The sequence below is a fragment of the Colletotrichum fioriniae genome (assembly GCF_027942845.1).
Source record: "Colletotrichum fioriniae strain IMI 355084 chromosome Unknown scaffold_8, whole genome shotgun sequence".
NCBI lineage: Eukaryota > Fungi > Ascomycota > Sordariomycetes > Glomerellales > Glomerellaceae > Colletotrichum > Colletotrichum fioriniae.
In genome coordinates this window covers 2,353,255-2,366,662 of record NW_027076844.1, presented here as the reverse complement: position 1 = coordinate 2,366,662, position 13,408 = coordinate 2,353,255, and the positions used below count along the sequence as shown (strand labels likewise).

Sequence of the window (13,408 nt, the reverse complement as noted above, 5' to 3'; positions counted from 1 at the left end):
CGACGTAAAAGAGAGAGAGGCGGAAAGCATAGATATCCTAGACATTCTTTGGCAACATTATTTTCTTTTGTAGTGCATCGGAAAGGCGTTGGGCTAGACGGAGACGGACCATAGAGACATGGAGAACGTCATGATCTGATACGATTTTATTCTTAGAAAAAAAAATACCTTAGACTTTGTACCGTGTCTGTCGACACTGTACTGACACTGTCCCTCCGTGCCAGAGCGACGCCAACTGTGCAACCCAAACTTCGCGCCCATTCCGCCTTCGGGCCCTTGACCTCGTTCAGATCACAACCCTCGAATCCTCCCCAACGCTGAGCCATTGAGTGCTGGCCAGGACCGGCAACTCTCCTCTACAATGGCGTCCATCTGCATGCGATCCTGCCGCGTGCAATCCGCCCTCCGATCCGCCAGAAATTCTACCACCGTCCGTTCAAGACTCCCTAGCAACATCCCACGACGTCATGCTTCTACCGGTACTGGCTCCTCGACGGAATCCCAGGCCGGCTCGGGTCTGAAGACTGGCCTGTACAGCGTTGCCCTCGCCGGGTCCCTCTACGTCTCTTACCTCTATGTTACCGATACGAGGGCCTCCATCCACGCATTGTCGCCCATGTTAATGCGCTTTGCTTGGAGCGACGCCGAGGACGCGCACCACGCCGGCACTGGCATGATGAAGACTCTCTACGATCTCGGTCTGCACATCCGCGAACGCGATAGAACCCTCGCTGAACACCCTGCTTTGGCGACTGAAGTCTACGGCATGAAGCTGTCCAACCCCATCGGCATCAGCGCCGGCCTCGACAAGCACGCCGACATCCCTGACGCCCTCTTCGCCCTCGGTGCCGGCATCGTTGAGGTCGGTGGCTGCACGCCCCGCCCGCAGGACGGCAACCCCCGCCCGCGTGTCTTCCGCGTTCCCAGTCTCGACGGCATGATCAACCGATACGGTCTGAACTCGCGGGGTGCCGACAGCATGGCTATCACACTGAGGGAGCGCGTGCGCAAGTTCGCCCGCAAGGTTGGCGCGACGGAGCAGGAGGTTCTGGACGGCGAGGCTGGTGTCCCTGCTGGCAGTTTGCTCCCTGGCAGATTGTTGGCAGTGCAGATTGCCAAGAACAAAGAGACGGACCAGAAGGATGTCAATGCCGTTGCTCAGGACTACGTTTACTGCGTGCAACGTCTTGCTAGGTATGCCGATATCCTAGTGGTCAACGTCAGCAGCCCCAACACCCCTGGTCTTCGCGACTTGCAGGCCACCGAGCCTCTGACAAGGCTGTTGAGCGCCGTGGTTCAGGAGGCTCGCAAGGTGGACCGCAAGGTTGCCCCCAAGGTCATGGTCAAGGTCTCCCCTGACGAGGAGGAGGACGCCCAGATCGAGGGTATTGTTCAGGCCGTCTGCAGCAGCGGTGTCGACGGCGTCATTGTGGGCAACACCACCAACCGTCGCACAGGCATCGTTCCCCAGGGCGTCAAGCTTACTGTCAAGGAGCAGAAGGCGCTGCAGGAGACGGGTGGGTACTCGGGCCCCGCCATGTACAGCAGAACCCTGGATCTGGTCGGAAGATATCGCAAGAAGCTCGATGCCCAGACCCTCCAGACAGGCTCGGCCGAGGAGGCGGCTGCCATTCCTGATGTTGACGGCTCCCTCTCCGGCAAGCTTCACGATCTGATCGAGGGCAAGGATACCCCGAGAAAGGTCATCTTCGCGACGGGCGGCATCACAAACGGAGAGCAGGCGCTCAAGATCCTCAATGCAGGCGCCAGCGTGGCTATGGTGTACACGGGCTTGACATACGGCGGACCGGGAACAATTACAAAGATAAAAAGGGAGATTAAGGACCAGGCGTAGAATACCAAGTTAACAAATAGAAGATTGGCTGCTCAGTGCGGAATCATCTGGGCCCTTGATATCTGCGCTCCGCGTAGTATGAGTCGAGTAGATCGACCTTGCAAACCCCGAGATATCGAATGAGCTGATTGTTGAAGGGACTGAAGAACCGGACGACTCTTGACAGAACTACTCCGAGGACTGGACCATCGAAACCCATCATTATCTCAGCAACCGATTTTTGGAATCATCCATTGTAAGTTTGCCTCGAGCTTGAAGAGGTTATTCAATGTATTACTTATTCGAATGCCTTGGTGGCGCTGTCAAATAAGAAAGCAACTACAAAACGCCCGACTCCGTGTGACCCGGCAGCGAGCGGCGCCTACCAAGCTACCCCCTCCTCTGGATAATCATATTCCTCTGCCACCTCTTTTCCATGATGATGCTGGCGTGGATGACCGCCTGATGCTACACTACCTCTGATGATGCTCCAGCAATGCAAACCGTTACCCCTCCTCTAGATGCTGGACTAAGACCGGGAATCACTTCTACTCTTGGCCCGCGACGACAAACTCAGGCGCATTCTCAAAGCCGACAACGGTTACAGGCTGAAGCTGAGCAAGTTTGACCAACTTCTCCCGGGCCGCCTCGTTGAGCTTGACCTCGCCATTCGTCTCCTCGCGTGGGCGCACCTCGATACCAGTGGGGTAAAGGTGTTCAATCTCGACATCCTCGCCGAGATCAAAGAGCTCGGACTTTTCACGGAAGCACCAAGGACGGCCGTCTCTCATGACCAAGTCGTGCGTGTCGCGGACATCCTTGGCGTGCAGGGAACGGTACCCGCCGTCCAGGGAGACGGCGATGGAGCTGTGCCAGGGGGTACGGGGGAAGCCGTCGGGGTTGTGCTTCTCGACCAGCAGCGGCATGGAGAGCTTGACGGCGCCGCTGGAGGGGGTGGATGGAGAGGCGGACGTGGTCGGGGCAGGTGGCGAGGATGATCTTGGTGAAGGACTCGGCGCGCATCATCATCTTCATGGCGACCTCCTTGACAACCTTGCGGTACTTGTGGCCCGAGGTGGCGTGGGCCGCGACGGGGCTGTTGCGGAGGTCCGTCTCGAGGAAGCGGATGAAGCCGCGGTACGTCATGAGCGTGTCGTTGTCCGTCTCCATGAGGGCGCGGACGTCCTTGTCCGGGTCGCCGAACTGGGCCTCGAGGGTCTTGCGGCTCTCGTCGACGAGTTCCATATACTTCTCCTTGGTGAGGGGTTCGTTCTCGTTGGTGAGGCCGAGGAAGTCCATGACGCGGAGGAGCTTGATGCCGTCGTAGCCCTTTTGGGCAGCCATGTCCATCAGAGTGGCGCCGTACTCCCAGGTCTCGTCGTCTGAGATGCCGACAACATCTAATTGGGGGGGGGGGGGGTCAGTGATTAGACGCAACTATGGCTGTCTAGGAAGGGAAGGAGCTAACCATTGAAGACCAAACCGTCGGTAGCAATGTGAACCTCGGCACCGTGGTTGTAGACCTTGCCAATCTCGACGCAAAGGTCGTTGAGTCTTGCAAGGGCTAGGTCCTCTCCAAGATCAGGGGAGAACACCCGTCACCTTGTCGGTGCGATTGATGCTCTTCCATGGGAAGGCGGGGATGATCATCTTGACTGACTCTCCCTTCTTGACGTACTCCTCAACACGACCGTGGAACATCTTGCGTCCAAGCCACTCATGGTTCTCCTGGCCCTCGGGGATGATGTGTCTTCCAAATGCTTGGAGAACATCCAGGATCTTGTGAGCGACTTGCTCAGAAGACTGCTCAAGAGGAGGAGTGGGAAGTGTTTCTGTGATGGTAGGTGCATCTAAGTCCAGGGTGTTAGTTGGATGTCACTCGAAGCAACAATCGTGGATACAACTCACCTCCTTCAACGACATCATCGATAACAGCATCGATGCTGGCGTTCCTCAAGGGGCTATGGAAAGCACTGAAGGGACTCTTGGTTGCGCTCACAGGGCTCCTCAAAGTCTGCTCAGGAGGCTGCAGGTCAACAGGGTCGATGGGAGAACCGATTTCAAGGTCGGAGAACTCGACACGCATCTGCCTCAGAGGGCTCAGGGGGCTTCTCAAGTCTGAGACGCTGAGGGGGGAGATGGAACTAAGGGGGCTCCTGAGCTCCGAGCCAAGACTCGGGCGCCTGTAAGTCGGAGCACGGAGCTGGAGGACAGGTCTTGCCATGAGCTTTCCGGTGGAAGATGCCGGCTTCTTGGCGTCCGTGGGGGACACGGGGACGGGGTCTGCTGCGGAGATGGCCATTTTTGATGGTTGACCAAGGGATTATAGAGGAAATTAGAGAAAAGATATGAAAGGCGGATGCCGTGAGATGATGGGCAGTGAACCTGAGCAGGAAGGAAATGATGCTTGATTGTATTATATGAGGAGGATGATCTGGGTTGTAGACAATCGATACCAATCATGGCCGGTCTTGGAGATTCTTCTTATACTTGGGATTCACTTTAACCTGGAATAGGAACCTCCTTAGAGAATGCCATCTGGATATCTTGTTGTATGCCGCATGCATTCAGGACGCTACTCGGAAACTTTCCCATTGTCGAAGCCCAGGCTTGGATCGCAGTGCACTGTGGCGTCTAGGCTGAGCTACCACAAGCCAAGGCTGGAGTCTGGCCATGGATATGCATCGTTACTTGGGAGTGGCCGTGTCTGCATGCACCTGCAGAGCGGTCGAGGGTACGCGTTGCCCTTTTCCATGGTCTAACTACTTACCACCTTACCTTTACCTGACTTGACTCAAAGTAAGCACACCTGATGGTCCCACGCTCGAGGCAAAGGCATTGTCTTACCTCGTGTCGGCGATGAGACTAGGTCAACACCGGCTATACCGGCATGATGGGCACGAAATCTTAGCTTCACCCACTGCTCGCGCGTGTGTCCCCTGATTTCCATGATTGCCAAGAGCAGATGGGGACTTCGTGGTCCCCATGAATCTGTGGAGGCACCTCCCACGTTCGGAGGCTTTGGGAACGTAACACAACCTAACCCTGACCGTGTCGTTTGGCTGAAGAGGCTTGACTTGGCTGTCGGCTACTAGTCCTAGAGCAGGTCAGCCAATGGATTGACACGTCTGGATTAGTCCTCGCCTAAGTGCTCGAGCTAAGCCCATCCCATTTTAGGTTCGTGAAGCTGGGAAAATGATCCATCACCAAAATGTGTCTTGAACTTTTTGGTTCGCTCGTCGCATTCCGGTCATCTCTGTTGTGTGTCCTAGTCAGCCAGGCTGAGCTGGTGTCGCCGGCGTCGTGAGCGAGGCGTCGGTCTGGTGAACTCAATTACTTGCCGTATCCGGATACTTTGGAGAGCTATTTTCGATTTGCCGTAAAAGAACCAATGGCTCGGTATAGCACTTTGCGTTTTGAGCATCTCGGTTTCCTTTTGTCGACATGATAACCCCTCGTTTTCTATAGTAGCTGATCCACAATCGAAAGTTTGGCATTCATACCTCGATTGCTTCCATTCTTCGGTGACTTTACTGGACCAACTAGCTTCAAGTTGCTTACTATTCGTATCATCATGATGGAGAAAGATCTCCCACCTCTGCCCGTTGTCCAAACCGTGCAATACGATGAGCACCATCAACTGGCACCTTCCGACCACCACGCCCATACTACAACTTACAACCACAAGCAAGCCATCATGTCGAATAACGACGAGCATCATGTCCGACCTCAAAGCCAGACTCTTTCCGAAGGTCAACAACGATCACTACAAGCAGACGAAGAAAAAGCCGAACTAGTTCCTCCCATCATTGACGGGCCAGACGGTGGCTTGCAAGGCTGGCTCCAAGTCCTCGTCGCATTTCTTCTGGTCTTGGATGGCTTCGGTTTCATCACAGCCTTTGGTGTTTTCCAGGCATCATACGTCAAGATCTTGCCCGACAGTTCAACCTCCGACATTTCATGGATCGGTTCGATGCAGATATTCCTCCTTTTCCTACTAGGAACCCTGAGCGGCAGACTCATCGACGCCGGTCACTTTAGAATCACCTTGATCACTGGCATCGTCTTCCAAGTCGGAGGAATCTTTGGAGCCTCATTCTCCAGCAAATACTGGCACTTTCTGCTATCACAAGGCATCGCCACGGGAATTGGCAACGGCATGCACTTTACCGCGCTCGTCTGGCTAGTCTCTCAATACTTCACAAAGAGGCGGGGTCTAGCGCTCGGGATCAGTTCCTGCGGTGCCCCCATCGGTGCCGTCATCTTCACCATCATCGCTCGTGAGATGATCCCAAGGACGGGAATTCAGTGGACTCTTCGCACCATGGGTTTCTTGGTTCTTGCTGACAGCGTCGTCATTTACCTCATTGCGCGACCCAAAGCTGCGACGCGCAAGGGTGGTCCCCTGCTTGAACTGTCAGCATTCAAGGAACTGCCGTACCTCTTATTCACCGTTGGCATGTTCTTCGCCTTGCTGGGCGTCTACTTTGCATACTATTATGTACGTATCTTCACCGACTATCTCTTGCCATTTCCATCAGAAATGATGAACTAACACTTTTCTCGCCAGGTACCCCTTTTCAGTCGCAACAAGCTCGGCCTCGATGACAGCGGAGCCTTGACTGTCCTCATCGTCATGTCAGCCGTGGGCATCATAGGCCGACTTGTCCCCCCATACCTCGCCGACAAGAGCATCAAGCCTCTCAGAACACTCGTCATATCACTGCTCTTGAGTAGTCTCAACGTCTTTGCCTGGATCGCTGTGAGCTCCATGGCTGGACTCTACGCCTGGGTCATTGCGTACGCCTTCACCGCCAACGCAGTACAGACGCTGTTCACGGCATCCATGGGTGAGGTCACGTCAGACATGTCAAAGCTCGGGGTACGCATCGGCATGGTCTTCACCATCGTAAGTTTTGCTTGTCTTGCTGGTCCTCCCATCGGTGGAAGTCTTGTCGGGCTGAATCACGGCGATTTCCTCTATGCGCAACTATTTGCTGGCGCTTCCATGCTTCTGGGTGGTCTTCTGGTTGCACTCGCGAAGATCAAGCAGTTTGGGCAGAAGAATTTCTGGCGGATTTAAGTATACCATTTCCTGGCTGTTTTATTTTCCTTCAAGGATACCTTGTTCTTATCTGATGCAACTGCGTTTGCTGTAGCAAAAGCACTGGGTGGCGTTTTCTGGTTTTAGGGCTGTTGGCGTAAGGCGTTGGTTTCTCAATTGGATTATCAGAAGGTGCGGACACGGGCGAGAATTCAAAGTCTACAATATTGCCAAAGAATGAAATATTACTTGCCACCATATCTAATGGCGAACTCCCGCGTCGAATTCGTGGCATCAGAATCTTTCGACGAGTTACCCTCACATCGCATTCATGTTATTCCAGGCTCATAGCAAAGACCTCTATCCAAGCCCGGAAATTGCGGCACATTCTTGGCAATCTGGGGAGCTTCCGCCTCACCGGATATCAGGCAGGGAAGCTCGCACTCTGGAGCTATCGTGGCTTACCCAGAATTCGGGCCAGAGGGTTTTTGACGCCGTTTCGAGCTTGGCGCAAATCGCCTAGCTGCTGTGGTGTCTTTGGGTAAACCGTCCCATTCGCTGAAGAGAAAAGGAAAGTAGATAATCATCTGAATGATGCTTCACAGCCCTTTGCTGAAATCGATGTAGGATGCATGCGGCTTGACACCTTTGGCTGGGCCATTTCAAGCGAACCAACATTTAGCTCCTACCTTAAATCCTTTGTCAAAGTGGCCATTCCCATTCGACAGAAGCCGCTGCGCGCCGAGTCGGTCGACTCACTCAACTTGATCTAGTCAGCCTAGCTCGTTCCACAGCCCTAGGGCCCTGCGGTGCCACGCTTCGACGAAAGTGACACAGAGCTAATAAGTTTCCGAGACCAGAAGTCAAGCAATCAGGTGTACTCGAGAATATCTGAGCATACTCTGTACAGCAAGGGGGATCACTCAACGGCACTAACACATTGTCAGTCAAATTGCAGGTCGGCAGCAAACAAGCACAGCAGCAGACCCTGGCTCCATTCGATGAGTAGTATCAGATTAGACAAACTTGCAAACCAGTTGGTATACGAGTATACCGACAAATCTGTGCTTTAGCGGCATGGCAACCATGCATGTCAGGTATTGTGGCGTTGGCCGCGTGCGGCAACTCCCCAAGTGCTGGCATTTCAGCTTCAAGCCACACGCAGCTCGACGTCTTTCCCAGTCGTTCAACGCTCAGCCCGACCCGACGGGAAGCCACGAGCGTGCCACCTCGGAAGCACCGTACGACCCTGGGATCCCGGATTGCTATTTTCTCTTCGCCCTTGGCGTAAGTCTTGGGGCAAACTAACCCCATGCGCCGGGATCATGAATGTCGCCGGCCGGCTAGGCAATTCGACGAATTCTGTCGAGGCTTTCGCAAATAGATGAACTGCACAGTGGGATGGCAGCGTTGTTAGTTCTGATGCATCAGTTATAAGTCGTACGCAGACGTCTGGGTTGCAATCCCTGGTCCGGTCGACTGTCACTTCGACCCTTCCATCACTGCCTTTGCTTTCTGGTTTCGACAGCAAGATGAAGCCTTCACCATCAGCAGTCCTGAGGTATTTCATTTTAATTTCACCCGAGCCTATTCTTCGTCAGCGCTAACATATTCCTAGCTTGTGCGGCCTCCTTTCGGGTATCTCGCAGACAGTGCATGCCTTGTCTGGGACTGCAGCGACTATTTCCACAACTTTGCCAACTCCAACCTGCTTGCCCCGATATCTGGGAGCCAAATCGAGCGAGAAGAAAGCTAGTCCGCCGTGGGGTAACCGGACATGCGAATCTGATCCTGAGAATGTGCCTGACACTGGCGTCGTACGAAAATACGAATGGACGATACAACGGGCTGTCCTAGCACCGGATGGATTTGGTACGTTACATCAACCTTTAGCCTCACCATCAGATGATCCCTATTTCGATCGAGCAAGGCAGATCGCTTTTCTCGCCTATTTCTGGCCAGTGACTGATCATCGTCATTGCCTGCAGAACAAACACTTCTCACTGTCAATGGCCAGTTCCCTGGGCCTCTCGTTGAGGCCAATTGGGGGGATATTGTCGAGGTCACCGTCCACAACAACATCACGGCTCCGGAGGAAGGCACAGCGATGCATTGGCATGGGTGAGTACAGAATAACTCACATCCACACAGCCGCTGGCGGCTTCGTGCTAACGCTGTTACAAGCATACACCAGCAAGGGACTGGGCTCATGGACGGAGTCAGCGGCATCACGCAATGCCCCATTGTACCCGGTGGGAGTTTTACCTATCGCTGGAAAGCCAGCACGTATGGCTCGACATGGTACCATGGCCATCACGCGTTGCAGTATGGCGGAGGACTGTGGGGTCCAATGGTCATCTACGGCCCTTCTCACGTCAAATACGATCTCGACTTGGGCCCCGTCACACTCTCCGACTATTATCACTATCCTTACGAGAAGATTGCCTCGGACGCCATATCAACCAGTAACGATACCACTGTCTACGCCCCCCAGTCGAACAATCAGTTGATAAACGGAATGAATGACTTCGACTGCTCACTTGCTCCTGCGAACACGACTTGCAAGAGCAATGCTCCACGCGCATCTTTGAGACTCAAGTCCGGCAAAGTTCATAAGCTCCGGTTGATCAACACAAGCGTTGAAGCTATGCAGATCTTTTCCATCGACGGCCACAAACTCATTGTAACCACAATGGACTTCGTGCCTGTAGAGCCTTACGAAGTGGAGTACATCATCCTCGGCGTCGGCATGAGAGCTGAAGTTCTCGTCAAGGGTAATGGAGACCCAAAGCGATCTTACTACATGCGCACGAGAATTCAGTGTGCCGCCACCAAAGTCAACGAGACACTGGGCACTATCTACTATGATGAGACGCCCAGCTCGGTTGTTCCAGCCACCAAGACTGTTGCACCTCTTCCAAGCTTCTCCGCAACATGCGGTGACGTAAGTGCTACTTAGTCTCATCTCTTGTCCAATTAAGCCGGCATGCTAATTCAACCTGTCTTGGTAGCCTGATCTTCACTTGAAAAAGCCTATTTACAAGAAGAGTGTCCCTAAGCCTGATCTCACACTTCTCTACGACATCGACTTCAGATCAAACGCAAGCGGTAATCATCAATGGCTAATGAACAACGTGACATTCAAGGCCGACTGGAGCCGCCCGTTATACATCGAGGCAGTTGATGGTCACACGGAGTATCTTAAGGATCCCCAGCACATCTTGGCCACGATTCCTGACGATGTCCGCCATGTTCGCGTTGTGCTCAACAATCATTTCTCCGTTCATCCAATGCATATTCATGGCGGTGACTTCCAGATCCTGAGCGAATCGGATGGGTTCTACAACGGCAGTCTGAAGTATCCCAAGAACCCGGCTCGCGCCGACACGGAACTTCTCCGGCGTAACGGGAATCTTGTTGTGCAGTTCGAAGCGAAAAACCCAGGAATCTGGAGTTTCCATTGCCATACTGCGTGGCATGCTAGCGTTGGTCTATATATCAACTTCTTGGTCAAGCCAAAGACGGTTCGGCAAAGCAAGATCCCTGATGATGTTCGCGAGGTTTGCGCGGCTTGGGATGACTACAGACAATTGCATGGCGAGAATGCTCTGCCTTTCGATAGCGGGCTTCGATAAGAAGGGGGTATGCAGCAGATAGATTGTTCCGTGATTGATTTGTGTTTGGGAGCGTCACTTGACGTGGACATGATGGAATTTGCATAGCGGGAGTTGAACTGATTTCTTCATATTCCAACATAATTATCTAATATAGTCAGTTCAATCATGGGAAAAGGATTATATCTCTAGAACCAGCCGGTTTCTTCAACTAAGGTACCTTACACTGCAACAAATAAGGGCGTATTCGGGCCCAAATGTAGGCGAAAGGCTTTCTACCGTTCACCAAATGACGAAAAAAAAACATGACGTGTCATCCCATAAAGAACAGCCGGATTTGCTGCACTTCTCTGGATAGCAAGCCTTCGCACTCGATGCTATGCAAATTCTTGTCCCAACAACCCTGCGCAGGTACATCCTACGGTCGCCGTTTCGAAACCGTGCTGGCATGCTGTAAGATGAGCCCTCAAGATCTCTTCGACAAATATCATTCCATGTTCTCGTCCCTGCGGGGCGATTTGTCCATCAGCTCTTGTGCTTCGGGATCCTCGCACTGCCGCCTTGACCAGAAACCACTTGAAAGCCAGGCAGTTGCATCGAGGGACCGCTTTCTCAGGGTTGCAGGTGCAACTCCATAAAAAGTAGCAGCGTCCCAAATGTTGGAAGCTACTCTTGCGGCACAATGATGCCCGCTTGTCTGTTGGATAACGAAGCCTATGGCCGCGATGGGGCTATAAATAGCCATCTGCACGACTGCGACTGGCACAATCAAGACACAGCCGGCCATCCAGAGGAGCATGATGATCGATTGTATAATTGAGAGAAGAAGCCAGAAGACAAGTCGCGGTCTCGGTCTGGCCGGACATTGAGGTTGTGGTGTTATGCTGTCTTCACGCATGTCGATAGCCGCCGTCAGGAAGGAAACCGCCAGTACGACTGCAGAGAAGACGGTGGCCATCGTCACCGAGTGGTTGACTAAGACTTGTAGATGAGGATCCATGGCTTTGTTCAAGGGTGAGATGAAGTTGTCGAAGAATTCGGATTGGGTTGCAAATGTGATCGTGATGGTTACACAAGATCGAGGTTGGCCAAGGACTGATTTATCTAAAGCAGAGTGGAGACTGCGAGAGTGGAATGCAAATAAGCACTTGAGATAGCCAGAACAATATCGTCATGCCAACAAGGTAGTGTAGCCGTATTCGGGGCCGTCACTGCGGTGCTTGCTAGTATAGATTCCTCCCGATGAACCTTAAATGACATAGATACGAATCACGCTGGAATCGAGCATACAGACCGCCGCAGTTTCGAATTAATCTTTGAATGATTTAATTACAGTTAAATGGTTCAAACCCAGACGACCAAGGTGTGCTATAAACAAGACTTCTAGCTCAAGCTCCGTCCGCCTTCATGACTCGAGTGACATCGACTGGGAAGTCTTTGAAGGGAGACACGATTAGATATGAGGAGCAAGTCTCTTTCGCATGAGGGTGACTACAGATTTGCCCACGGCTTGTACTCTTCCTCACACATTAGTTTCTGGAACTGGCGTCGCCTGATGCCAACGTTGCCCCCATCAAACAAGGGGAAAACAGCCGCATCTGCTAGGAGGCGCGAGAAGCCAGCGCTCTCAGCGTACGAGGTCCTGGTCTTTCGTAAGAATACATTCAAGTACTGAATTCAAGAGAGAAAGTTGACTTACATGCCAACCACTTGCATGCAGTCCCACACGCAGGTGACTGCCGAATCACTGCTGTAGATTTTGGCTGTCAGGCAAGACTCAAAGCGAGCTTTTGCATCCCCAGGACCGTTGTCCAAGCCGTCGAGTGCTTTCCATACTAGCATTCGGGAGGTATCAATCTTGATCTTTGCACTGATGAGCAGGTCTGCAGGACTTTGTCTTTGGATGATGGGCATCGATCCGCCGCGATGGTCGTTCTTTGCGAATCCGAGTGCCTTTTCGAATGCGGCGCGCATGGTACCGACGGCCATGGCGCCGACCAGGGCTCCGGAAATGCCAAAAGCTTGCTCGATGTATGGTCCAGCCTTGCCGGGGGCAAACAAAACGTGATCAGCTGGCACTTTGAAGTTGGTGTATCGGGTGTGAGGGCCAGTGACAGCGATGTGCCCGAAAAGCTCAGGTTCGCTGAGAAGCTCAAAGGCCTCCGGGGTATTTTGAGCCACAACCTCTCGAGTCACCATAAATACCATCAGATTATCCGCAGGGTTGACGCCGGACTTCTCTGAGCCGCCGTCCTCAGAATACCGTGCGCAAAGGCACGTAAGCTCGGCTCCTTTGCCGTCCCAGCCGGCACTGTTTGTGGTCCATAGCTATTGCAAGATTAGACTTATTATGAAGCTATAGAGTTCAACTGAACTGAATAGATTTCTTACCTTCTCGCCATTGACAATGTAAAAATCGCCTCCTTTCCTAGCAGTTACTCCAAGGCCCTTTCCTCCTGGCTCAAGGTGGTTCGCAGTGCCGCCTGGTTCTGAGTGAGCCAGGCTCGCCAGGGGGTCCCCTTCACCGGAGAGAAATGGCTTCAAGAACCTCTTCTGCTGCTCGGCTGTACCGCCAAGAACCAGAGGCAAGAGTCCTAAAGCACTGCCAACCAGGTGAATCACAATGCTAGACTCGACTGCATAAAGCTCTTCCAGAAGGAAGGCCGTCTCCAAGAGGGTATCTGCATCACCGCCTGCAGCCTTGGGGACAAAGGCCTTTAGTAATCCCTCCTTTACTAACTTGCCGTAGTAAGGCCGAGTGGCTCGGAATCGTGTAAGTTGGTCAGAGTGCTTAGAATAATCTGCGTAGGCGTGTGTCAGGACTTCTTTTGCAACCTTGGCTCCTTTGGCGCGCAAAGCCTTTTGGTCTTCGGTCAGATTGAATTGGACCATTTCAAGCGTATATTGATACTGTGA

General features: G+C 52.9%; 5 protein-coding genes across 5 annotated transcripts; 3 read left to right on the top strand and 2 right to left on the bottom strand.

Moving 5' to 3' along the window:
• Positions 1–361: 361 nt before the first annotated feature.
• URA9_1 (Dihydroorotate dehydrogenase (quinone), mitochondrial) lies at positions 362–1,855 on the top strand (the record flags this gene model as incomplete). Its single annotated transcript, XM_065758020.1, has 1 exon — positions 362–1,855. The coding sequence occupies one exon, from the start codon at positions 362–364 to the stop codon at positions 1,853–1,855; it is 1,494 nt and encodes a 497-aa protein (XP_065613543.1).
• A 527-nt stretch (positions 1,856–2,382) lies between these two features.
• Positions 2,383–4,136, bottom strand: N0V96_007437 (uncharacterized protein; the record flags this gene model as incomplete). The annotated part of the gene is made up of 5 exons (XM_065758019.1): positions 2,383–2,766; positions 2,807–3,234; positions 3,303–3,357; positions 3,437–3,684; positions 3,743–4,136. The coding sequence occupies 5 exons, from the start codon at positions 4,134–4,136 to the stop codon at positions 2,383–2,385; spliced, it is 1,509 nt and encodes a 502-aa protein (XP_065613542.1).
• A 1,275-nt stretch (positions 4,137–5,411) lies between these two features.
• Positions 5,412–6,917, top strand: N0V96_007436 (uncharacterized protein; the record flags this gene model as incomplete). The annotated part of the gene is made up of 2 exons (XM_053191581.2): positions 5,412–6,335; positions 6,405–6,917. 2 exons carry the CDS (start codon positions 5,412–5,414, stop codon positions 6,915–6,917), a joined length of 1,437 nt encoding a protein of 478 aa, XP_053051143.2.
• Positions 6,918–9,570: 2,653 nt separating this feature from the next.
• On the top strand, positions 9,571–10,513 carry N0V96_007435 (uncharacterized protein; the record flags this gene model as incomplete). The annotated part of the gene is made up of 2 exons (XM_053191580.1): positions 9,571–9,822; positions 9,890–10,513. The coding sequence occupies 2 exons, from the start codon at positions 9,571–9,573 to the stop codon at positions 10,511–10,513; spliced, it is 876 nt and encodes a 291-aa protein (XP_053051142.1).
• Positions 10,514–11,983: 1,470 nt separating this feature from the next.
• On the bottom strand, positions 11,984–13,384 carry N0V96_007434 (uncharacterized protein; the record flags this gene model as incomplete). Its single annotated transcript, XM_053191579.2, has 3 exons — positions 11,984–12,134; positions 12,192–12,820; positions 12,884–13,384. The coding sequence occupies 3 exons, from the start codon at positions 13,382–13,384 to the stop codon at positions 11,984–11,986; spliced, it is 1,281 nt and encodes a 426-aa protein (XP_053051141.2).
• Between the last annotated feature and the right edge of the window lie 24 nt (positions 13,385–13,408).